Here is a 27,627-nt window from a genome sequence, read left to right as displayed (position 1 = left end):
AGAAGAAGGAAGAAAATGGAGCTATGGGAGGTGCAAAACGAAATTAAGAGGTGCAAAAGGAAATAGTCTTTGGGCCAGGATTATGTGCTTTCAATTTAAGGTGACAGTGGTATATCTAATGGTGTGAGAAAAATTTAAAAGTTAAATAAATGTAAGGTAAGAGTTTCCACAAGAAAAATGTAAGTATGAGAAGCGAAGCATCCATATTTTTTTTAGCACAAAACAACTTAATTTAGAACCGAAATTGAACTACTTTTCCGAATAATTATGTAACTTTGATTTGATAAAACAAACTAATTTTAGTGAGAAATTTGATATAAAATGTTGAAAATGAAATATTGACTAAATATAAAATAAATTTAAAATACATATGCAAATACAAATCTAATCTTAATTTTATTAGATCGAATCAAACTTAAAATTATCTTCTCAAAATAATATCAAAATTATTCGAAATTTAGACTTAAAATTCAGTTATCAAGATAAAATCAATTTATTTTTAGTTAAAATTCTCATATTGTCTTTATTTTTGTTCAACAATTTTAATTAGGTTCTCAAATTTTAAATCGTATCAATTAGGTTCTTAATTTTTAAAATATGTTACAATTTGTTACTTTCCATTAATGTAGTACTGACAATGTTGACTGATGTGTCACGTGTAAGTTCATGGATTTTGTTTTATTTATTTTTTAATTTTTTTAAAAAAAATGTTATGTGTTAAATTAGGGTTATGCCAGGTGATAGTATGATATGGTAGTGACAGTGTCATGTGTCATTGTTGATGTAAAAAATTTCGATTTGGTACTTGTATTTATTATTTTGTCTCAATTTAGTCTTAATTTTTGGTTAAACTCGAACAATTTCACCACTAATCAAATTGAAACCAAATTTGAATTTTATATAAATGTTGCATTGATATTTTTAACAAGATTAAATTTACACTTTACATTGAATTTTATTTAAATTTTGTTTCAAATATTTATATATCAATAATTTGTACACAAAAGTTAGAGTTGGTTTAAAAATAACATCTTTTTAAATTCAAATGTATAATTTAAAAACAGTTTTATAACAATTTTAAATGTTATAAATGAGTAAATAAATTTATTTTAAAATACTTTTATAACAATTTAAAATATTATACATTGTTAAATAAAATTTTAAATAAATATATTTATTTTAAATTGTTATAAAATTATTTTAAAATTTGGCATTTGAATCTATAAAATTGTCATTTTTAAACTAACTTTAACATTTGTCTATAAAATATTAGTGTATAAATATTTAAAATAAATTTTAAATAAAGTCCAATGTAAAATATAAATTTAAATAAACATTTTTTGGTTAAAAATATCAATTATAATAAAAATATTATTATAATATTTATATAAAAGTTAAATTTAGTTTCAACTTGAAAGAGATGAGATTGCTCAAATTCAAAAAGAAATTGAAATTAAATTGAAAATAATAATAAATAAAGGGGTCAAATTAAAAATTTTCACGTCAACAATGACATGTAATAAAATCTTAATTTCTGACAATTTTATTTATTTATTTTTAATTAAAAAAATAGAAACTGACATGTAATACATCAATTAACATTATCTACATTGTACTAACCAATATGATCAAATTACAATTCATTTTAAAATTTAAAATATGTGTATCTAATTGAAATAAATTAAAATCTGATAATTCTATTGAGATTTCTCAATAATAAAAAAGAATTCGACAGTTTAAACCTTAATTTTTTATATCTATTCATTTGAATATGTTAAATCATAGACAACGTTACAATTTTTTCTGGTTAAGATTTTTCTTTTGCTCTTTCCATTAATGGGACTTGGTCTTCTTAATTTTAATAACTTTTATTCATTTGTCTAAAGACTTGTGCAGGCGTGTGTATGTGTATAATCATTCTCATTCATACATTTAAGTCTAAAAGTATAATAAAAAGGAGATAATATTTTTTTATCTTTGTTCTTAACATGAAACTCTTATTCTTACCATAAGTCATTCCACAAAAAATAAAAATAAAAAAATAAAATTCTATACATTGGTGGATTCATAGGAACCACACATATATAAAAATGGTGGGTCCTTTTATGATTTAGATGTCGCAATTTTTTATATTAATTATATTTTCTCAAAACAAAAACATAATATATTTTCAAGATTTTTTTAATAAGCAACAGCTATTTTAATGTAACCTACCCTTGTCAAATGACATAAACACTTTTCCATGATTCCTTATATTAAAATGGTTTGTTAACCGATCCAATGGATCTTGGAGGCATAATCCAGGGTTTGGAACCGTCCAAAATCATAATTAACTAAAATTCTCTTTTCATGGCCAATGATGAACGCAATCAATCGTCAATTCAAATCAAATATTATATCAGACACAAAGAAATATAAAAATGGATGATAGAAAAGTTAACAATTAGATAATGTGGAAAATATAATTATATTTAAAACTAATTTGAGAATTTAATTTATTTTTAAATACTTTTTAAATTTAAATATTTTGTTTATTCTATCCAAGTGTTACACTGTGTTTTAAGTCTAATTCAACCTTAAAATATCGACTTGTAACATAAAAATTACATTCACTTATATATTATAAATTGACTTATTCTAATCAAGACTTTTAACATATTAACATATTATTTTGTTAATTTTATTATTAACCAGATAAGATGTAATTATTATTTTTATTTCTCTCTCTTTAATTTGTCAATTAATTTACGTCTTTCATCTCCTACTTTCTTACTCAGCCGATGAGTTAAGAAAACTTAAAAAAAAAAAAAAAGAAAAATTCATCAAAGAGTTGGAACAGAAGAGAAAAAGAAAAGTAACTTCGTCTCACAGTAAAAAATAAATGAAAATTTATTTAAATAATCATAAAAAATATTTTAAATACTTAATAAAATAAATTAATTTAATAGAAACGCAGGTAGAAATATATAAATTTATAAAATATAATTTTTGTATTATATATTATTATAGTTAATTAATTTTGATTTGAAAAAGTGGGTTGAGTGAAACAGCATAATTGTGATTGAGGTGAGGTTATGATGATGGTGACCCTCGTGTCATGCAATTTTGTAATATATTCCCCACTTTCTAGGGTGGCACCAGCACGCGCCTCCATTTTTCTTTTCTCTTCTTTTCAATTCTTGCTAATTTCCTATATCTTCTTCTCTCTCCCACCACATTAATACATTTCTTTTACCTTTTCGGTTATTCTTTGATTTTGTTAATTATGTTATTGGTTTAAATTATTCGTTATTTTTTATTTTTTCATAATACCTAGAATTGTTGAAACTCTTTAATGCACATAAATTAAGTATTCTTTTTAATAAAGTTCATATTTTTTATATATTTTTATTTGACGTAAACATTTTTAGTATTGAGTACTTAATTTGTAACTTTTTTATATAGTTTTTTTTTATCATGACAATAGAACATGATGTTTGATTGAAACTTTTGTTACAAAAACTTTCAATATCAATTTTTTCACATATTGTTTCTTTATATTATATTCGTCTACGTCACCAAAACGAACTTTTAACTTTAATATCATTTATAAATTAGAAAATTAATAAAATTTGAGTTAAATTTATATAAAAAAATTCTCATTATCTTAAATCTAAAATCTTAAAATAATAAATTTATTTTAAATTTATAAGTATTTTTCTTCCATTTAACTTTTCTCTTTTACGGTATGATGAGAAAATAATTTTTTTTTTAAACTTTAATCTGCAATTTTAGTTATTATTTTTCATAGAGTAATAAAAAGTTGTCATTATAATTCTGATTTTAGATTTTAAAAAATCTGAAATTTTGATTCAATGTTATTTTTATATTTTATTTTTAAGTTATTTTTAATGGACTGTTAGGTTTAATGTCAATTAGCCACAATAGAAGAAATAAAAAATTTACAAAGTTGAGAATTGAAACGAAATTATGTTTTATTTTAAATTTAGAGATTAAAACCACCTATAAAAATTGGAACCAATATTTATACGGTTTAGATAAAAAAATTCCAATAATTCTCATAGAATTTGATGAAATGTTAAAGAAATCTCTGAGTGTAAAAGTGACAAATAAAATTAGATGGAATGAGAATATGATAAGCTTTTATACTCTTTTCATTCATACTCATAAGACCTTTTTAATTATATTCACACCTTTAAAAAAAAGTTAAACTAGTTAAAATAATAAATTGATCTCTAATTTGTATTATTATTTCAAAATTATTTTGATTATATTTAAACTTAAAGCAATCGAGTGAGATTTTGATATCATAAATAATATTTAAAAACTTTATGTAAATTATTTCAATATTTATTAATATTTTTAAATAAAAACAGGTCAATTAATTAATGCTATTTCAGTAATTGAATATAACTTTTATTTACGTAAAAAACCCAGTAATTTATTCTTTATATATTTACTAAAAAATGTGTCAAAATTTTCTCCTCTAAAATGATATAGTTGTTGGATATTCATCATTATTAAAAATAAAGACCAATTTACATTTTACATCTTTCAAATAGAAACAATTTTCATCTTATTAATCAATTTTATAAATTTTATGAAAATGATTCAGTCTTAAATATTTGTATACTTAGATTAAAAAAATGCAAATTAAAATATTTCGTGTTGAAGCACCTTAGTGGAATAGATTTGACCAAATTTCAGTCAAGCCATATAAACCTCTAAATATTATAAATATAAAAAGATTCGGTCTATAATGCATAACCCATTTCAGTGAATATATAAATTTTGCAAAAAAAAAAAAGGACAAATTTAATAATATGATTGCATAAAGGATAAATGATTATTAAATAGTGTATGTTTGTGTGTACAAAGTTTTGATATCTGAATAGTTTGTTAGGTCACACGAATGTGCAAGAAGGTACTCAAATGTTTATAACTTATTATTGGATTAGAAGCTGTGTGTGATAATAAAGTTAATTAATTAGTGGACCAAATCGCTTCTTAATCAAGGATTATAGTGTTGTTAGGGATATTCTTGCAACTGTTTTGATTCTTTTGTTGCGCGTGTTTGCAGATAATATATATATACAACACGGACATCAAATCAATGTGCATGTCTCACGAATGTGTCTCAGAGTTTTTATACTTTTTATTTATTTCATGCAGGTCCCCATATCACGCATGTTTCCACCATAATTATCATATATCTCTCCATCATTTTAATCCAACGGTCAACACTAAATCATACAAATAAACAAAACTTTAATCACCTAATAAATCAAAACCAGCTCATATATCAGATCTTCTCAATTCTTTATTTTTTTCTCTGCATTTCAACAACATCTTCTTGGATACAAAGATTTCCCACATTCTTTTCATAAGGCTAATTATTCCTTCTCCCAACTATTAACATTTTTTTTTAATTAAGTTTTGTTCTGGTTCGAATCTCGAGACGAAAACTAAAAATAAATTACTATTCTACCTTCTTACACCGGTAGATATGTATTTTTGTTATTTGGATTTCAATAATTTTGATCTCAAACAAAGGTTCTCCATCTCTTTCTTTTTTCTCCTTTATATAAACCTCGTACCTACTTGATTTGTAGAAAAACATGGTAGTATGACAAAATATCAGCAACCATTCCTATTTTTTCTGTTGGATATTAAATTCCTTTCTTTTAGGAATGAATTAACCACCTCGACCCAAATTTTGCTCAACCCAATTACTGTTTGGCCCAAATCCTACTCAGCCCAATTCTTGTTCGACCCAAATCCTGCTCGGCCCAATTCTCGCTCGACCCAAATCCTACTTGCCCCAAATCCTGCCCGACCCAATTACTGTTTGGCCAAAATCCAGCTCAACCAAATTTCTACTCGAATTCCTTGCTCGTCACCTCGATCCATGACTAAAACTCGTCGTTTTATGATAAATATTTATCGGATCAGAATCGAAACGAACATGTTGAGGTCAGTCATCCCCGAACAATACAAGTTTCTATTTATTTTTAATAATTATTAGTCTTTTTGATTTTACAAATTAAGTTCATAAAATTATGATTAAGCAACATATAGATGATGGGTGTTGTTAGAAGTGTAGGACCATTCCCAATACAAAAGTCCAACAAATTATGATCATCGCAACCACAACCCTCCACACCCTCCCTTTATATTCCTCCTCTCACCCAACACCATAATCACCTTGTCGGTTCTCTTTTTTCTTCTTCTTCTTCTTCCTCTTCCAAAATTTCAACCTTTATTCACAATCCTTCATTCAATCCAAAACCCCATCAATAACACAGCATGAAACACCATCAACACCAACACCAACACCAAATCTTCCAAAGAAGCTCAAGTGCATGCACAGCCACAACACGAAACACCCGAAGAATCCTACCTTCCACACTGTCTCACTCCCGCGCCTTCGAATCCGATGATGTTTCCGACAAACTCCTCGTGCGACGAGGATCATCACCTTCGGTCTCTACCTTGTACCATCAGCAGCAGCAGCAGCAGCAACAACAACAGGGGCAGAAACTAACGCCTCAAAACAAGTTATCCTCTCTCATACGTTCCTTCCTCAACATCTTCACGTTCCCCACCATGATCCCCACATGCAAGTGGCTCACCATCCCCTCCCACCTCTCCATCACCCCCTCTCTCGGCCGGAAAGTCACCGGAACCCTCTTCGGCCACCGTCGCGGCCACATCTCCTTCGCCGTGCAGCTCCACCCCCGCGCCGAGCCCCTCCTCCTCGTGGAACTCGCCATGTCCACCTCCTCCCTCGTCAAGGAGATGTCCTCTGGTCTCGTGCGTCTCGCGCTCGAGTGCCAGAAAGCGTCGTCGTTTTCGGCCGCCGCTAACGGTGGTCGGCAGCACCACAAGAGACTCTTTCAGGAGCCTTCCTGGACCATGTACTGCAACGGCAGGAACTGCGGCTATGCAGTGTCCCGCACGTGCGGGGACCTCGACTGGCACGTGCTGACCACCGTCCAGAGCGTCTCCGTCGGCGCCGGCGTGATCCCCCTTCTGGAGGACGGAAAAAGTGGCGGCGGCGGCGGGTCGGAGGGCGAGTTGATGTACATGAGGGCACGGTTTGAACGAGTCGTGGGGAGTCGTGACTCGGAGGCGTTTTACATGTTGAATCCTGATGGTAATGGAGGACCTGAACTTAGTATTTTTCTATTGAGAATATGATGTGAAGATTGTTGACAAAAAAAAAAAAAACAGAGAGAATTGTCATAAGACTTTGTTGTTTGAAATAGTTTTAAGGAAACAAAATTAGGGATTCGGATTAAGATATTGATGTATTGTTTAGGTTGATCTCACTTGTTTGCTCTTTTTTTTTTTTTCAATTATGTCCATATATATATATAAAGATGAAAAGATATGTGATTTAATTTCTGATAATATATAGATAGAAATTTTTCTGCTGATATGGGTAATTCAGTTTATCGTGTTTATAATTAATATATAATTTTTATGATAGGGACCTGAAAAGAAAAAAGAAAGGTTAGATGAATTACGTGTAGGAATAAATTAATTGGGTTATTTTATTGGGCAGTTCAATATATGAAACAGTATAATTGGATCCTCACTTAATCTTTTTGCATGTGAAGTGAGTTTAGTGGCCTGCAACAAGCCTACAAAATGGGTAACAATATTATATATACTTTTTGTTTTATTTATTATTATATTATTAAGAGAAGAGAATAAATTACTATTTGATGAGAAAGTTTAATAAATCAATCATTATATTTGAATTATTGTTCGTTTCAGAGTTGCATTTAAATTATTATTATTTTTAAAATTCAGTCGTTTTATGTTCCAAGTTCAATTTTTTAATGGATATTTTAAGGTCATTCAGTATATTTAAAGATTGTTTATTTTTCTTTAAAATGTGACCTAATTGGTTAAAAAAAAGGAGAATAGGTATAAGTTCTACCCTCACTTTATACTCTTTAAAAGCTATTAACGAAAGAAGAAGAGATTAAATATAGTAAGTGTACCAATTTGTTTGAAGAAAAAAATTGTATAAGAAAGTTTTCATTTCCAAAAATAATAAATGAATAAAATAATTATAGAATTATAAAATTAGCGATATATTTATTAATATCTTGAACTTGTGAAATGTGAATGTTCTTGTGATTGTTGCAGTGTCCAGGTATCACGTGGGAAAGCTGCGGCTGTAATTACACAAGTCACAAGATCAAACAACTAATTGCTTTTTGTAACACACAAATGGATCACGGCAAATCCATAAAAGAAATTCCTAATACGTAATTTTTCCAAAAAATAAATATACAAAAACCGGAAATTACTTTTCTATTGTAGTTCAAATCAATTTAAAATGTTATTAAACGTCTTAAAAGAATCGTTTAATTTAAGTGTGGAATCTTACACAAACCCTTTGTGTGTCTTTTAATAGAGATTTGATAGATTACTTCTTTTTCTCAATCTAATTATATTCCATGAACATTATTTAAATATTTTTTTTCATTTCTCACAATTGATCACATAATTTAAGTTTTTCTATTTTATGCTTGGACTTTATCTATTTTATACCATCTTTTGTCTAAAAATAAAAATTCTTCTCTATCCTCACGTATGAGTGAAATAAAAGAGATTTTTCAATTTACTTTATGATTAATAATATCATTTGATGATTGTTCTATTTCAAGTATTTTAGTGGATGTGAATATGGAATGACAAAACTCACGTAGGTCACAACTTTATAGAGTATGTGTTTAACTTTTAACATTTTACTATTATACTTTAACTTTTAGAGTATGTACATTACTCTACTAAGAATATATCTAACTGAAAAGTCAGAAATGAAAAACACATGTTAAATTCTTAAATCATTTTATTTTGTTATTGGATTGACCAATCAAGTACTAAAAGAAATTTGAGTATTTGAGGTTGATATGCATTAACTAGATATAAAAGCAAATCTTATATGATATTATAGCCTCTTTTAACTATTTATTTTATTAGATCTATTCATTTTCTAAATATATATCCATAATATTTATTTCTACATTCAATTTCTAGAAGATATAAAATTGATTTAGTGATAAAATTAAAACAGAGAATCTAAGAGATTGTGTGTTTAACACTCCTATTAATAAGAGATATAAAATTTGTTTGATAAGTTTGAAAGAGGAGACCTAAGGAATTGTTGTTTCAACTCTCTTATTAACAAATACTAACAACTAACATTGATAAAAAAAAATTCAATGTACAAATTTTAAAATAAAACTCTTACATTAATTAAATGGAAAATGAAATTTTAACTACTAAATTTTAAAAACTTTCTCTTATAATTTTAGGTGTTATCTTCTAAGTAATTTTTCATTTTTTTTTCTTTTTTTCATTCTTAATATTCCAAAATCACTTAGAAGATGACACCTCATGTTGTAAGAGAAAGTTATCAAAATTTAATAGTCAAAATATTATTTTCCTAAATGAATATAATTTTGTTTCTATCCAATTCCATCTTGAATGGAGAAGTTGATGATTACAGTATTTCTTACTGTTAAAGTAGCAATGGAAATGGTTGGAAGATGAAAATTTCCAGCATATGTGGAAGAGTGTCACCTTTGTGGCACACATTGTAAATTGTATGAGATTTCGATAAGATTCCAATTTATATGTCCACCTAAACTTCTCAGCTTATAGTCAACCAACAATAATTCTAAATACCTTTCTTTAATATTCCCTTTTAATCACTTTTTAATTAAAAGAACACCATGGAAATATTATTATTTTTATTTAATTTCTTTATTATAGCATTGTTTAATAACACCTTTTCTGGCTTTTCTGCATACTCTTAGTAGGATATCAAGTTTTCAATAAGAGAATTACTCTATTGAGCAAGTTTGTATCTAATCACTTTTGTGGTCTATGTTTATAAATTAATTTGATATAAGGTTTAAATATATTTTTGTCCTCAATTTTCGGTGAATTTTGAAATTAGTTTATTTTAAAATTTTAGACTAATTTAGTCTTTCATATTTCGAAATACGTAGATTTAGTACTTTTAATCAAATTTTGTTAACTTTATTTGACATTTCAAGCGCATTCATAATAGTATTTGGCTTAACATTAAAGTAAAAATGTGTCGAATAATATAAACAACTCAAATATAGTTCTGAAATATATACAAAACATCAAATAAACCTAACAAAATTTGATTAAAAGTACTAAATCCACGTATTTCAAAAAATGAAGGACTAAATTGGTCAAAAGTTTTAAAATAGACTAATTCCAAAATTCACCAAAAGTTAAGGGACCAAAAACATATTTAACCCTTGATATAATTCATAAATTATTTTTTATTGATAAAAAATTGTAACTAAATATTTTTAAAAATTGACTCTCGATGTATAAAATTACAAGTTCTCCCAATTTAACATTAATATTATATATTATTTGAGTAAATTTAATTTCTAAAAACTACTTTCAGTTATCATAATAATTTTTACTGTTAATAATATTTTAGATGTATATGTTGAAATAAAGTTATTTCCTATCTAAGAATCCAAATCCAAGTGTGAGTCACATTAACTAGAAATAAAATGATAAAACACTATATAAAAATGAAAACTTATAAATTTATTATTTTAGGTGGTTTTGGTTGGACTTATGTTTTGTTAGAGGGAAAGTATATCAATATAGTGTGTCAAAGAGTACTCGAGGTTAGACTCAGCTTTTATTGATGTTACTATAAACCTAACACTTTTATACAATTTAACATTTTTAGTGATGTATAAATTTCTTTATACTTCCACTTCTAATCATGATTTTTAAAACTTTATCTAGGTAAAACATAACAGAATTTCAAAATGCTTTCGATTAATATAACATGACTTAGATACGTTTTTGTATCTATCTTTTTTTTCTTAACTATACTTTATAATATATATTTTTTGTTTTCTTATTTCATTTTAATTCTATTACAAGAAAATTATTAAAAAAACAACTAATTTTAAAGATTAAAATAATTAATTATTATATTAGCTAAATTAAATATTATTTTATAAACTAAAAGCTATTATATCATAAAATATTTATTATAAAAATAGTTACAATCGATCAGTGAATTAGAATCTAATACGGTTTTGAGCTCTTTGTTATTGTTAATTCTAAATTTGTCTAGAAATTAATTTAGACACTAATTTTTTTTATTAATTAAAATTTTGATAGACCATGTTAAAGACTAATTTAGACTCTAACCAGTTATAATTTTTATTTTATAATAAATACTATTTTAGATATTAGTAGTTTTTAATTTATAAAATAGAATGTAAATTAGTCACCGATTGCTATTTAGCGATCTTGTATATCTATTTTTTTTTTGTTTCGCTTCCTCTAATACGTGGCTACTTTTATTTTTGGATCCTATCAAATATATTTCAAAGGGACTAATTTAAAATAGAAAATTTTTATATAGACTATAATAAAAATAAAACAGAAACAAATACAGAAAAAATAGAAAAAGAAAAAAAAAATGACATAAGAGTATATTTCATATATATTAAAAGCATATTTTACTTATGTAATACGTATTTTCATTTCATCACCATCTTAATATATAAATTTCTTAGATTTAAAAAAAAAAAACATGATTATATTATATAACAATTGTTCAAACTAACTTTCAGTAGAAGAATATTAATTAAATTGATCTAATATGTAATCTTTATTTACCTATGTGATCTTAGCGCTAACATTTTGAACAAAACAACCTCTTTTTAGATCATATAATTCATAAAATTTAACTAATATACTGATTTCAGTAACATTTTTTATATGTCAAAATTCTTTCTCAACTATTTAAATAGCTAACAAAATACACTTTTATTTATAGATATCTCAAAATGGTGTAATCTTAGGGAAACTAACATCAATAAAATGATCACCTAAATTAATAAAAGAAGTTGTAATAGTTATTTAATTAGAGATATAAATTAGCTGTCTCAATCGCCAAACTATTGTGACAAAAACATGAAATTGAGTAAGAATTGCTAATCAAGGAAAATAAAATTGCCAATTATGAATTAATACTATATAAACAGTAACGTGATTAGAATTATAGGGCTTTACTATATATTGGAAAAAAACAAAAATGAACAAGGGTTTTAAAAAATTTGTTCCTTGGCTTGTACAAATCAATGTGAAAGCACCTAATAGAAGTTTTTGGTTGAATGTTTTTAATGTTTGATTTGAGAAGTGAGAAAGAGAAAGGTTGTCTTGTCGGAAATATTTGATGACATTTGAGAGGCATAGATAGCAGAATTTGAAAGGTGGTATGAGTGGGGGAAGAACAGTTAAAATGGAGACAAGTTGAAATGTGATCATCACATTCACAATCAAAATATTGCTCAAGTTGCTAAGTGATATTATTCAGACAGGATATCATCTCTGTCCAATTATAACGTGCTAAAGATCACAACCATACACTACAATATCATTCTAATTTGTCTCTCATTTCACAAATCTATGGCTTTTTTTTTTTTTTTTATCTAGGATCGATTTCAACTCGAATTTGTAAAATAAAGTCTGTGAAAATTTATTTTGTAAAACAGGATCAAGTCATCAGGGTGGATGACGACATTAAAGACGAAGTCATCCTCCACCAGCCGATTTCTTTCTTTTTTTTTCCAAGAAACAAAGTCGTTATATGGGAGGCCGGTTTCTGTTGATGTGAACAGTAAAATCTGAGATGACGATTTCACTTTTAGTTTTTTTTATTGGAACAATAACCACTAAAAATAAAAAAATAAATTGAAATAAAAATAAAATAAACATTAATATTTGTAAACCTTTGTTATTTTTAAACCAGTTTCTTCTTCAAGGTCTAGTTCGAAGCGTAGCAGAAGGAGCAGAAAAGAAAAAAAGGAAAAGTTCTGAGACGGAAAGCGAACGGGCTTATTTGGAGGAGGAGAATGGTTCTGGTTCGGTGATGCTGGTAAAGCTACGATAGATGAGGTGTTGAACACAAAGATTAATGCGGAGGCTATGAAGTTAAAGGAATTGTTCGAGTCTCAGAAAAAATCCGCTTTGGACAACCAACCCGCTGGTCGGTTAAAATATATTAATGTTTATTTTTACTTTTATTCTAATTTATTTTTTTATTTTTGTCAGTTATTATTTCAATAAAAAAAATTAAAAGTGAAGTTATCATTTATGATGATGACTTCATTGTTCACATCAACATAAGTTGTCTCTTACTAAGATGACTTTGTTTTTTGGAATATAAAAAGTTAAGAAATTGGTCGGATGAAGGAGAACTTCATTTTTAATGTCATTCTCTTTTACGACAACTTAACTCAATTTTAAAAATAGAAAATTCAACGGACCCTATTTTATAAATATATAGTCAAAAGAACCTCAAAATAGAAAAAAAAATTGCAAATCTATGATTGAGTAGTAGTATGAATATTCTTAAGTGACAAATTTAGTCAATGTCAAATCTCCAACACATTCATTTTATACCAAACATACATATTTTAATCAAGAAACTAAATATTAATGAATAATTTGATAACAGTATTATAACAAATTTAACAAAAAAATAAATCTCGTTAAAATAAATTTTGAATATGATTTATAAAATAACTCTAATAAAATATTGATTTATAAAATAAGATTTTAACTTATTTACAAAATTACTAACAAACATACAGGTATAATACAAATATTGTATATGAACCTCTTTTTCTCTTCGACCATCTAGAGTAGTATATACAGCACATACAAGTTCCCAAACATATATGCGCAAGTTTTTCTATTTTGTTTTTAGGTTTAATAGTTTTTCATTATTATAATGGTTTTTTTTTCAATTTAATTTTTACTACTTTTATTTATTTTTTAATTCACTTCCACATTTTAAAGAAAAATTATTAATATATTTATTTTCGTCATACAACTATATATTATTCATTGTTCCAATTGATAGCATTAATAATAATCAATTTTTCAAATTAATTATATTATATTATTTTTAAATAAATAAAATATTATGAACGTCTAAATTAGTATAACGAAATTGAAAAAATAATATAATATTAAGATAAAAGTATGACTATACCATTGTTTTAGGACTTATAATTATAATAATAAAAAAGATGCAGATTTCAATATATATCTAAAGATGTTAGTAAAGGATTTCTTACTTTAGAAAAATATAAGTATAATTTTCCTATTTTCTTCATTTTCTTCATTGATTAGTATCGGAGGTCTTATATGTGATATGAGTAATATATATATATATATATATATATATATATATATATATATATATATATATGGGTTAAATATTTTATTTATTTCTTAATTTTTAGTCAATTTTAAAATTAGTCTATTTCGAAACTTTAGACCAATTTAGTCCTTTATCTCTCGAAATTCGTGAATTTAGTCTTTTTAATCAAATTTTGTTAAGTTTATTTGACATTTCAAGCACGTTTCATAATAGTATTTAACTTAACATTAAAGCAAAAATGTGTCAAATAGTATAAACAACTCAAATACAATCATAAAATGCATATGAAACATCAAATAAACCTAACAAAATTTTATTAAAAGAACTAAATCCACGTATTTCGAAAGATAATGACTAAATTGGTCTAAAGTTTCGAAATAGACTAATTTCAAAATTCACTGAAAGTTAAGGGACCAACAACATATTTAACCCTATATATATATATATATATATATACCTTAACATTATTTTACAAGTTAACTTTATAACATTAAGATATTATTTAAGTTTATCTTAAGTTATTATTAAATTTATTATGTCAATTATAGATATTAATTAGTTCCGTAAATTTAATATTGCTAAATTATTTACACAAACATATCTTCATAAAATCCCTAGGATATTATTTAGATCATATATGCATATAGAATGAAGAAGGAAAGAAGTTTAATGATTTTGAGGGAACAAACAAACTTATTCAAAACAAAGTTTTTTTCCGTCTATAAATTTTATTATTTGTTATATATGCATATGTATGATATGATATAAAGAAAAAATTAGATATCATTCCAAAAATAAAAGAAAATGCTGAAAATAGGAGAACTATAGAGTTGTTATTTTGAAGGAATATCAGAATTTGTGATTCTTACGTCACATAAGATCAATTTAATTTATTAAAAAATATATGCAATTGTTTAATCTATTAAACTGCTTTTATTATAACGATTAGGAAAGCAAAAGGAAAAAATAAAAAATCTGAACTTGAAGATAAAAATTGAAGATCTAAAGAACAAGTCGTACATACCTAACACATGGAACGACACATACTTGAAGTTAAAATTGAGACGCTTTAGAAATTATTAATTTCACGTGTACTAACTTAGATTGTATTATGCTACCATGGACAATGAACTAGAATTATTGGAATATATATCTTCAAGATCTAAAATGATAATATAGAATAAGGATGAAATTACTTCTACGTTCAATTCTTTATTCAAACTTCTATTACTTTTAGTTTTTCAAATTATTGAATTGAATGTGAGTTCATATATAAATAATTATAATAATATTATAACTTTAAACTCACTGATTAATAATGTTACTTTTAGGCACTAGTGTAAGGAAGTGTAAGGAAGGATTTTAACATAGTAAAAAAAGAAATCAGGGTTTTAAGTCATTTTACAAAGTCTACGGGGTGCAGGAAGAAAGGAAGAAAATGTGGGACTGGAAGAAGAAATTGCATCCATAAATACTCCTTAACAATAAAAAGGAAATTTCTTTCTGCACCTCCATCTTTGCTTACTGTGCCCCATAAATAAGATAAAAAGTCAAATTTGCCCTCTCTTTTTTCCCTCCCTCCACAACACTTTCATATTTTCCTCCATCTCCACCTTGTCTTATTCTTCCACCTTCACCTCCACCCTATCTTATTCTTCAAATTCTAACTCCACCTTATCTTCTCTCACTTCCTTTCCATCTCCTCCTTCACCTTATCTTCTTCTTCCACCTCGACCTTCACATCCACATTAAAAAACATTCACAACTTCCATTAAAATAGATAGAAATATCACAATAATACAAAGTATAAGAAAGAAGATGAAAATATATGATAAAAGAAATATAAATTCCAAATATAATCTGTGCTCATTTTAAATTATATAATTGGTAATGTAACATAATACAAAGTTATATAATGATTGTATAATCCGAAATGTAATTTTATATTACGGATTGTACAATCCAAAAATGTAATTTGCATCACAAATTGTCTTTAAAATTTGTATTTCAGATTGTAAATTTTGTAGTGTAAATTTACATTACAGATTATACAATCTAAAATGTAATTTCCATTCTAAATTGACATTCAAATTTATATTACAGATTATACAATCCGAAATATAAATTTACATTACGGATTATACAATTTGAGATATAAATCCGAAATATAAATTTACATTACGGATTATACAATTTGAGATATAAATTTTGCATTGTGAATTTTCATTATGATTCTACAATCCATAATATCTACGAATTGTATAATCTGAAACTATAATTCCAGTAGAGTATAATTAAAATTTAAAAAATTACAGGGCTGCAAAACGAAAATATGGGATACAGGAAGAAAAGCCCACAATCAAAACCAAATGGAAAGAGAAAATATTTTCCCTCTACAAAATAGGAAAAATCAAGGATTCTATTGTATGGATTGTTTTTTTTTTTTATATTCTAAATAAAGGTGTAAAATAAATTAAAATTAAAAATTATGTTTTATTTCTAAATTAAATAATTGTGAGTTTAATTTGTATTAAAATGTATATAAAATTGTTTAGCTCGGATAGCTACTGTCCAAAATAAAATAACTGAATTAAAATTTCTATTAATTAAAATTTAAAATAATTAAACTGTTTAAAAGTAAAATTGAATTTAAACCTTTTTTAAATTAATTTTAAAACTGAACTGTTATAAAAGAAAGTTCAGTGCACTGCACTAATTTATAATTTCGCTTGGGACGACCTATACTTAATTTTCAATATATTTATATTTAATATGTAATTTTTTATTTTTGAAAAATAAATTTACTTGAACAAATTACTTATAAAATAATTTTTAATTTGGTTGCATTAAACAGAATTTGTTTAATTTTTCTATACAAATTACCTTCTCTCTTGGATATGTAATCATTTGCTCTATTAAATTAAAAATAAATTTCTAAATATTAAAAACTCAATAAATCTTCATCATATATATTTCCATTCCAGTTGTATTTATCATTATTTAAGTTGAAGACTATACTGACACACAAAAATGCAAGTGTATGATAGGTTAAATTACTTTTGAGAAAAAACTAATCAATTCAAAAAATAATAATAAATAGCATTAGTTTCAGCTTGTAGTTGAGGCTTGCTGAACTAAAATATGAAAATGGTAATATTGAACAATCAAAACAATAATAGTGATTGGTAACTCTACATGTACAATCTATGAAGTTTACTTAGTTGAAGGAATAGTTGTCAAAATTGACAGCGCTATTCAGCTGTTTTCAAATGGAAGACAAAATTGAATCACATAATTTGAGTATCACCTCAGGTGTTTAAAAATACTTCTATTTGTTTGCTTCAATAAATTCTCTGTATTCTCTCTTCATTTTGACACCAGAGACAGTCCTGCAAAATATTCAGTACCCATCAGTGATACAAAAAGTTGATGTTTATATAGTGGATACCATGATATCAAAACATATATTTATATAGTACAGATGATGCATGATAGAGTAAGAGAAAAAAAAATTACTAACTTGAGCATCTCCTTATTTTTAAAATATTGCACACATGGAGTGCCCATTATTCCAGCTGCCTCTGCAATCTCTGGATCTTCCTCTATATCAATTTCAACATAATGTACATTCTCATCAAATTCATCAATCACCTGTAAAGGGAGATGTTAGAAAAACATTAAGAAAATCAGTGTTCAATTTACGATCGAAAATAAATTGTGAAATATATGGAACAAAATATAGTTTTATTTACCCATACTAACCCATAACCACCCATAACAAAAGACCAATCAAGTTACTGAGGCCGGCTCATATTCTGCATTGAAATTCTCTTTCTAACGAGCTCAATCATAATTATTTACCTAATCGGTCAAAATTTCATTAAAACGTGGTAAGCCCTGCCTGCCTCATCATCTCATGGGCGGTGACATATATAAACTTGATAGAGGCGCTTATAGATCTTGTTATAATAGGATTTATTAAAAAGTTGTTTTTGAGTTGTATCTGTCTATACTTATGCTTTGTTGGGATGGAAGGATGGATTTCACAAAGTGAAAAATGATGGATTTGAGAAGAAAGAAAGGTGAATGTGAGGTTGTTTGGATTAAGAGAAAGATACAGAGAAATGTAGAGATATGAGAAGAAAGTTTCTGAGTGATTTGATTGATGTGGATGATAAAAAAAATTATTCTAATAAATGAAATTGTAAGATGACCAAATTATCCCTATATGGAAAACCTCCTATGTTTGTTTCTCGAGAGGAGTCTAATTTGTTTTGTAAATTATGTTTTTATGGTTTCAAGCAATCTCCACTTACACGGTTGGGAAAATTTAGTCACATTATTCAAAATCTTTGGGTTGAAACACACTAAAACAAATCATTCGATCTTTTATTGTTATACCTCCCATGAAAAATGTGTTTACTTAATAGTACATGTTAATGATATATAGTCATTATAGAGAATGAAGCTCCTAAATCTATTAGCTAAAGAAACACTTGTACAATCATTTTCAGACCAAGGGACCTTGAATATCTCAAATATATTTTAGGCATCAAGGTAGCCCAATCAAAGGAAGGAATTAACATTTCTCAAAGAAAATATGCTCTAAATATCCTAAAATAGATGGGTATGATTGACTTGACTATATATAAACTAGTGGATAGTCCTGTGGACCCAAATAAAATATGAACGACAGAGTAGGATGAATTTTTCTCTGACCTAGAAGGAAACAGAAGACTTGTTTTTGTAGTTGGTATTGTAAATCAGTTCATAAACACTTTATGTATTGATCATAGGAATGTTGTCATTTGTAGTCTAAGATACATATAAAGGCTCCAAAGACAAGGTCTATCATATGAAGATACAGAGAATAGCCAAATCTTTGAGAATTGTAATGTTAATTGGGCAAGATCTCCTATGGACAGAGGTTCTAATACAAGATATTGTGTTTTCACTAGAGGAAATATTATTTCTTGGAAGAGCAAGAAACAAAATGAAGTTTCTTTCTCTTTTTAAGGTTTTGTACTAACAGAAGACAAAATTGTGTACTCATTCGTAGTAAGTTCTTATTTATAGTGTCACAGGATGAAAATACCAACAAGTATTATGATATATAGCTTCATGATTATGATATAATTTTAAATCCTCCCTTTTTCACATACCTTACTAAGGATTGGCTTCAGTGTCCTACATGGACCACATGTTGGTGATGTATATAATACACATATAAGCCTTGGACTTTCATGGTACAATTTTCGTAGAGCATACTGTAAAGAGGAAATCACAAGGCAAACAACATATTATAGTGTGAAGCAAAGAATTAAACAAAAAATGAAATAACCGGACATCACAAATAATAAGACTTAATCCCATTAACATCAGCATCTGATTAGGATGCACATACCTGCCCCTTATGCTTTGTAAGTGTAATGTCAAAGCCCTCATGAACGTCCCTTTCTGTTAGTTCCTTCTTAACCTCTTCAGTTTTGGGCTGTTACAAGTAATTAAATTGGACGGTTGAGATTCAATTGGATTAAGTTGCACGAATCAACTGGTTTAATGCAAAGTCTGTTTTCCTTAAATTAGTAATTAAGAATTAATATATAGTATTAACCAGCACCAGTTTTATGTTGGCTAAAGCAATATAACTTAACTTTTGCAAAAGAAGAAATATTTAATACGACTAGATACATATAGTAGTTCTGTATATCATTTCTTCATATTTTCTCCCAAGATATGTCCTTCCTGTGGAAATATCGCAAAGAGCAATAGATGACAAGCTACTTGGGAAAACCTGTTCATAAAATTAAGGGTAGGTGGTAAATGGCTTCCATAACCAGGTCCATCAACGATAACTAGAGCCTTTCCCTACTTGCTTGGACCATATTCAGGTAAAATATTTTACAGTAAATTTTCATTGATAGTTTTCCAGATACCAAAAGTGTTTTATGTAATGATAAAAAAAATAAAAACTAGTCTTACTCCAGCCACATTCAGGTAAAATATTTTAGAGTAAATTATTCATTGATAGGTTTTCAAATACCAAACGTGTTTTGTGTATTGATAAAAAAAATACAATGGCTAATGCAGCTCAGCTTTTTATGTTTCTCTGAATAAATGTTCAACAAGAAAACAGTGTCTACTTCACACCTCACGATGTCATTAAAGTAGAAGTTAATTGCATGCCGATGAAATGAGAGAAGCTCGCAAGATTGGTAGTGGACAAAAATAATCCCGTGTAATTGAGTTCAAAAGTCAACTGAAAACTACTATTATCACTTCCCAAAAAATATTAGCAAACCTGGATTATGAAGAGTATCCCATACAAAGAATGAGGAAGTGAGGAGAATTAGAGCTAAAAGTTACTATTAATGGAAACATCTGTTATTAATAGAAATAGAAGAATAACTAGAGGAACAGCTTAGGGCCTCTTTGTTTTAAATTGTGTAAAATTGATTTTGGTAAAATTAATATTGTGCCGTTGAGTTAACTGGGATGTGTGCCCAAATTAATGTCAACTGCAATGTCACTGTAAGAGTACTTGATTCAGGGTGTATAACAAATAAGCCCTTAGTTGAGTACTGTACAGAGAGAGAATAGTTACAAGGTAGTTCAAGAGAAAAATAGGAGGGTGTTGATTGTTTTGGAAGGGAGAAAATCCACGTCTCATGTTTATAAAGACATGGGAGGGAGAGAAAGTTCAGCTGTGCTCAACAATGTTATTGATATCGGTTCAGTATCACCTTGTTATCAATTCCGAGATTGCTTGATCAATAAAAGTTCTTTTACTGTATTTCACTTCTTGTCCTGTTCTATAACATAAATTTAAAGGACTGAGTAAAGAAAATTCTATGGCTAACTTCATTATCCAATAATAATTAGATACACGGTCTTTATTAAGTCATGTAAAGTTATCCAAATTATAGAACATATAAGTTTATCATACAAATCTTGCCAAAATTGCATATGCTTCTGTAGAATGTATAGTTAAGACTAGAATAATAAAGATATATTAAATTGGTAACGTGATTTGTAGACTTAGTCTACAGTGTTATTTATGCGGAAAAGGAACAATAATGAAAATAAATAGGAGTTCTTTGAAGTCAGATACCTGATGGAACTCTACAAGAAGATCTTTGTTCACAAGATACCTCTCAACTGATAAAGCTGCAATGCATCCAGAACCAGCAGCAGTTACAGCTTGCCTCCATTCATGGTCCTATAAGAATAAGAAATAACTTTTATAAATATACTTCCGACAGTTACTTTACTGCATTTTATTCATACAAAAGGTAAAACATTGAATCACAAGATAAATTCAGTCAATAAAATTTCCGGTAAATTTGCTTATTCAAACATATGTTCAGTTTATGTACTCCAATAATCATATTTAAATTAAGAAGGAAAAGGGTCAAAATCCTGTCCCCATAAAATGGTATATCAAATGCAGCCTCAGCACATTAAGTGGGTTGGCCAGACGATGTAGAACTTTTCACCAAACCCAGGGAACAAATGATTCTATTGTGCTATGTTAAAGACTGTTAAAACGATATACTATAGTACATCAAGTCATACATTATTTTAGGCAATGTAGTGTTGATTGTAATATGCTAGAACAATCAACTACATAAGCAGAAGGCACTCAATAGGATAGGATACCTGCACATCTCCAGCAGCAAATACACCGTCAACTGAAGTTTTTGCAGTACCCTCCTCAACTTGTACATAGCCAGAGTAGTCAAGTTCGACTTGGCCTTTCAACAATTGTGTATTTGGTGAATGGCCTATGCCATAAAACAGCCCTTTTACATCAAGCACAGATTCCTCCCCAGTATCAACCTTCCGTATTAAAATGCCAGACATCTGTCCTTTGGTGTTGCTTACGAGGTCCACTGCCTCAGTATTGAAGTGCACGGTGACATTGGGATTGTCATACACTCTGAAACATTCGTGATAATCAACCTGTTAAACAAACATTCAGGTAGTTGAAAACTCACATACAAAATTTTTATTAGTGGATAATTTCACCATCATAAAGAAAACAAACAAAGATACATGATTACAAATTCCATTTTTTTGTCTAGTAAATTTTTTAACAGTGTTAAGCAACTTCTTGAGTATCTATAGTCTAGAGAATGCCCAAAACCAGGTTCTATTTAATATCTTATTTAAGACAAGCATTCACTTCTAGATCACCATAGAAAATTATTTTTATATGAATGTTTCCACTATGTAATATCTTTGGGCTCAGCTTAGAAACGTTGATTATGTTAGACCAGACAGAAAAATTTTACCATGTGCAAAACAAAAGTAAACTCCTTTTTCACCAAATACATCATGCTAGAATGAAGATCTATAATCCCATAGAATGATTTCAAAACCACTACGGAACTATAATTTTGAAAAGAAATCTAATATAATTCTAATATTTAGCCAGAAATGTAAAACATTTTATTCCCAAAATAAATCATATGTCTTCCTGAATTAAAATGGTATCATAACATGATACAATTATTTTTCAAGTCTACAAGAACTGCAGAGATAATGACAAATATTATCAAAGAAGATATGCTTATTATCCAATCAAGCATTTTGAAAGAACGTGCTTGTGATCAAGTAACACCTTTGTTTACATCTTTACGTGGATATGAAGAGTGAGGCACTGTGGTTTCCCATGACTGAGAATAATTAAGATCAAATTTTCTATGTCCTTTGGATAATATAATTTTCATATACACTATAAAGCGAGGTACAGGCAAAACCTTAATCTAGGATATATTTTGCAAGTAGGTCAAAAGAAACTTGAACTTGGCTAACAAAAGGCCCACATATAAAACATTGAAACAGAGAATAATAAAAATTCACTTAAAGATAAAAGAAATTATCATCATGTGTATGGCAAGTAAAAAAAAATAGGAACCTAAAAGTATAATTATAAGTTGCATAACCTTAATCAAGCATAAGGTAGAAAATAAAAAACATTTTGTACATAATAATACATATATAAAGGTTCGGCAACAGAGAACCCACTACAGACAATAAGATTAAAAGAAAGATCTAACAAAGATTGTAAAAGACTCTACCTTTTCCACAGGAGTAGTGTGAGCGAGTGTGTGGGGGAGAAAGAGAGAGATGAAGTTATACAATATGAAGTGTATATAAGTAGGTAATTACCAAGTTCAATTTATAGATTGTTCATGATACATTCAGACTATATTCACAAGCAAGAAACGACAAATTTTAATCAGACACACCTATCTTGCATAGCTTTGGAAGCCCTCAGTTGGTCCCGACGTACAAGTAAATGGACATGGCGAGCATATTTTGTTAAGTATAATGCTTCTTCTGTAGCAGTATCCCCCCCTCCAATGACAGCAAGAACTTGACCTTTGAAGAGAGGAGATGCTCCATCACAAATTGCACAAGCACTAATTCCTCGGCTCCAAAATTCATCTTCTCGAGGTAGCCTAAGTCGTTTTGCAGTAGCTCCAGTAGCAAAAATGACAGTATGGCTCTTAACCTGAATTATGATACAATCGAGAAAACCTGATGTAACTACAACTGCTTTTCTTCTCAATAAACACAACCAGAAAGATAATAAAATTAAACAAACATGTCGGTGTCAGAAGACAGAATAAAAGTAAATCAGTATCACAAGTAATGGCAATAATTTCAGTATATACACAGTAAATTGAGTGACGTTCAAGCCAGGACCTACATTACGAAGGAAAGATACTTCCTATATTAATTTCAAACTAAAAGCTTTTACCAAATATGTACAAGAATTTGCATAAATTTAATTCCAAACAAGAGCATCACTAGGTGGATTAAAAAAATCAATAAAAATAAAAGATAAAACCTTGAAGCTTTGGGAATATCAATATGTCTACACAATCATGAAATTGTAAATCAGCTTGCTGCTAGTGAATATATCACCTTACGTTCACTACTTTGGACAGTGAAAGGACTACTTTTGACATCAATAGCTTCAACGTCTTCCTGATACAATTCTGCACCCCAACGTTCAGCTTGCCGTCGCATCCTGGATAAGCAGAAAAATGTGAGAATTCCAAAGCCAGGTGAGTAAAATCAATTACAAAGTAGTTTTAACACCTGTCCATCAGATCAGGTCCACTTATGCCATCAGGAAATCCTGGAAAGTTCTCCACTTCAGTTGTAGTCATTAATTGTCCCCCAGGGACACCACCAACTTGGTACCCCTCAAACACCACAGGTTTCAAATTGGCACGTGCTGCATATATTGCTGCTGTGTATCCTGCGGGGCCGGAACCTATAATTACCACATTCTCTACTCCTTTTCCTGTGAGAAGAAAAAGGATGCCACAATCAACTTTTCACGTCTACCAATAACAAAAGAAAGACCAATAACAAGGGAATTACATTGTCAAAAACTAAGGACAAACTCAAGGAAAATCCAATAATAACATTCTCCATAAGCCAACGGTACTACAATTAGAGAAAACATTAAACTTCTACAGAGTCATTAAAGCAACACCTGCCAGAAAGGTTGGCACTAGCTTTAGGCCGAGAGAACTGGGCTAATCAAAGAGTTTTAACATGCATTGTCAATGTAAGTTTTTTTTTACATTTTTAACCAATAAAGTTATTACCTTAAAACAATTATAGTAAAAGTTAACAAAATTTTCCATACATAATGGTTGGTAAACCTTCACATTGTCAATGCATACAACAATTTACTCAAGGAAATAACCAAAAGAATTAGTATCACTGATGACGATAAGCACGCCCTTATTCAGTAGTCTACATCACTAAGTGAGACTAATCAATCCCCACCAAGACAAGCCAGAACAAATAATTAACAATCACACAGCACAATGCAAGCTTTTCGCTATAAAATGCCAAAACTGCTTTCCAAAATCCAAGTGTTTGATGCCTCCATCTCAAATACTCGTTCTCAGACAATTAAATACAAATTATCAAGCCCGTAGCTACATCCCACCATCTTTTCCATCACCGAATCGTCATGAAACATTTTCCCTTACCTTATATCAATTGTTACAGCTTAAAACAAAAACCTTATTGACTAGTCTAAATGATAATGATGAAGATGATGATGCCCTTATTGACTAGCCTAAATGACTAACTGAGACTGTAATCAAACCTCACAAAGACAAGCCACGACACTCATTCAACAACCACACAATTCAATCTTTTCGCTCTAAAATTCCAAAACAGCCTTCCAAACCCAAAGTTCTTGATGCCTCCGTCTCAAATGCCTGTACTCACGAATGAAATACGATTTATCTAACCCCGTTACTACCACCCACCATTTTTCCCAACACCCAATTCTCACCACACGTTTTCCTCACCTTGTACTCAATTTCAATCTAAAATCACAGCTTAAACCCCAATCCTAACTACACAGCTGCCACTCAAAAAACATTAGCAATGCAGACTCCTCCCCCACACTAGCACCACAATCAATACTCGCTCTCGTGCTTCAACACCAATCCTCCAAAACCAACTCACAATTCGAAACACAACAAAACCTCGTTTTCTCCGAAAACCTCCAAAGCAAAACTTAATTGAAAAAGCAAAACAACAAAAAACAAAATTAAAGAAAATCGCATTGAATTCGCCGCCGTGAGATTACGGTCACATTCACGCAAAGTAGTAGTAGTCGCGACGATAAAGACCTGGCGCAGCAACGGAGGAGGAGGAGGAGGCGGCGGCGGCTATTCGAAGGGGTTGGGGGGAAGGGCGGGGTCTGAGGGCACGCCGCGAGTTGAGGAGAAAGAGGCGGTGCTGTGGCGGCGGGGAGAATGCGGCGGATGAAGGAGCGGCGACGGCGGTGACTCGGTGAGTCGGGACGGGACCAACTCCGAGTCCTATCTTGGTAGCAGCCATTGGGCTCTTTGAGACCATACAAACTGCATAAGCGACTAAAACAGTTGGAGCGCTTTCTCTTATGTTTTCTGGTTACTGAAGCGTGCAATACACGCGCTCCAACCAAATCCTTTCGCTGCAAAGATTTGGCTCCTTTTGTTATTAAATCGACCAGAATTTTTGTTCTTAGCCTCCGAAAATTTTCCAACACTAAATATCACCTTTTTTTTTTTCTCACTAGATATTTCAACTCTGCTAATATTTGGTATTAGTAAATCCTGTAAGAAGAAATAAGAGCAATATTACATTTTTTAGTATGTTATCTTTTGTTGATAAAAAGTTGTTAAAAAGAAATATTAAATACCAATATCAATACAATTTTGTTATTAATTTAACCTCCCAGTTCAGATATTTTATACAATATCATCAATGAATGCGTACACACTATCGCACATATGTTTATGCTCGTGTCTATATATATATATATATATATATATATATATATATATATATATTAATATTATGTTGGGAATAGTCCAAGTGTGAGTCAAAAAGTCCCACATTGGATAGAAAAGACAAAGTTAAACACCATATAAGAATAAAGACCCATAACAACATTGCCTTAAGGTTTTGGTGTAAAAGTGGTGTCTAAGGTCTTATATGTGTAAGACTAATGTCATATAACCATATAGAACCATAATCTCCCAATAACCATATGTCAATAACCATGACTATAACTCATATATGAAAAAATATAACCTATCAGTGGTATCAGAGCCGATGGTTCGGAGTGACTGACCGCATAACCACCACCATAAACAAAAAGGGGTCACCGAAGTGACTGACCACATAACCATAACCAAAGGGGTCACTCATACACACCTGAAGGGAAATATACCATATGAAAAAAAAGAAATAAAACAAGGGACTCACCCTTGAGGGGAGATGTTGGGAATAGTCCAAGTGTGAGTCAAAAAGTCCCACATTGGATAGAAAAGACAAAGTTAAACACCATATAAGAATAAAGACCCATAACAACATTGCCTTAAGGTTTTGGTGTAAAAGTGGTGTCTAAGGTCTTATATGTGTAAGACTAATGTCATATAACCATATAGAACCACAATCTCTCAATGACCATAACTATGCCATGACAATGACTAATCATAACCATATATGAAAAAATATATATAACCTATCAGTATAAACACAGGTACAAGGCACAATAATTTGTATATATTTATTGATGATATTGTAATGTTATTAAATTAATAATTAAAATAAATATATAAAAAATAAAGTAAAATATATGAAGAAAATATGAGAAAAATAACTATTGATGAATAATAGGAGAAGAAAGAAGAAGGAGATAAGTAAATAGTTAAATTTTTAATACTTAAATATTTAAAGTTGGAATACTTAAAAATTTAATAAATAATTAAATTATAAAAGATAAAGTTAAAATTATAAAATATGAATACAAAAGAAGGAAT

General features: G+C 28.8%; 2 protein-coding genes across 2 annotated transcripts; one reads left to right on the top strand and one right to left on the bottom strand.

Annotated features, from left to right (window-relative positions):
• The first annotated feature begins 6,153 nt into the window (after positions 1–6,153).
• LOC114190291 (protein MIZU-KUSSEI 1) lies at positions 6,154–7,331 on the top strand. The gene has a single exon (XM_028079119.1). It carries the CDS (start codon positions 6,307–6,309, stop codon positions 7,198–7,200), a length of 894 nt encoding a protein of 297 aa, XP_027934920.1. The 5' UTR covers positions 6,154–6,306; the 3' UTR covers positions 7,201–7,331.
• Positions 7,332–17,399: 10,068 nt separating this feature from the next.
• Positions 17,400–26,257, bottom strand: LOC114192284 (thioredoxin reductase NTRC). The gene is made up of 10 exons (XM_028081962.1): positions 25,948–26,257; positions 24,383–24,590; positions 24,206–24,311; positions 23,524–23,789; positions 21,929–22,208; positions 21,381–21,488; positions 19,674–19,760; positions 19,432–19,536; positions 17,790–17,920; positions 17,400–17,658 (listed from the first exon to the last, which is right to left on the bottom strand). Exons 1-10 carry the CDS (start codon positions 26,174–26,176, stop codon positions 17,598–17,600), a joined length of 1,581 nt encoding a protein of 526 aa, XP_027937763.1. The 5' UTR covers positions 26,177–26,257; the 3' UTR covers positions 17,400–17,597.
• Positions 26,258–27,627: the final 1,370 nt, after the last annotated feature.

The sequence above is a fragment of the Vigna unguiculata genome, chromosome 7 (assembly GCF_004118075.2).
Source record: "Vigna unguiculata cultivar IT97K-499-35 chromosome 7, ASM411807v1, whole genome shotgun sequence".
In the NCBI taxonomy this organism is placed as follows: domain Eukaryota; kingdom Viridiplantae; phylum Streptophyta; class Magnoliopsida; order Fabales; family Fabaceae; genus Vigna; species Vigna unguiculata.
This window is presented reverse-complemented; position numbering and strand designations above follow the sequence as displayed.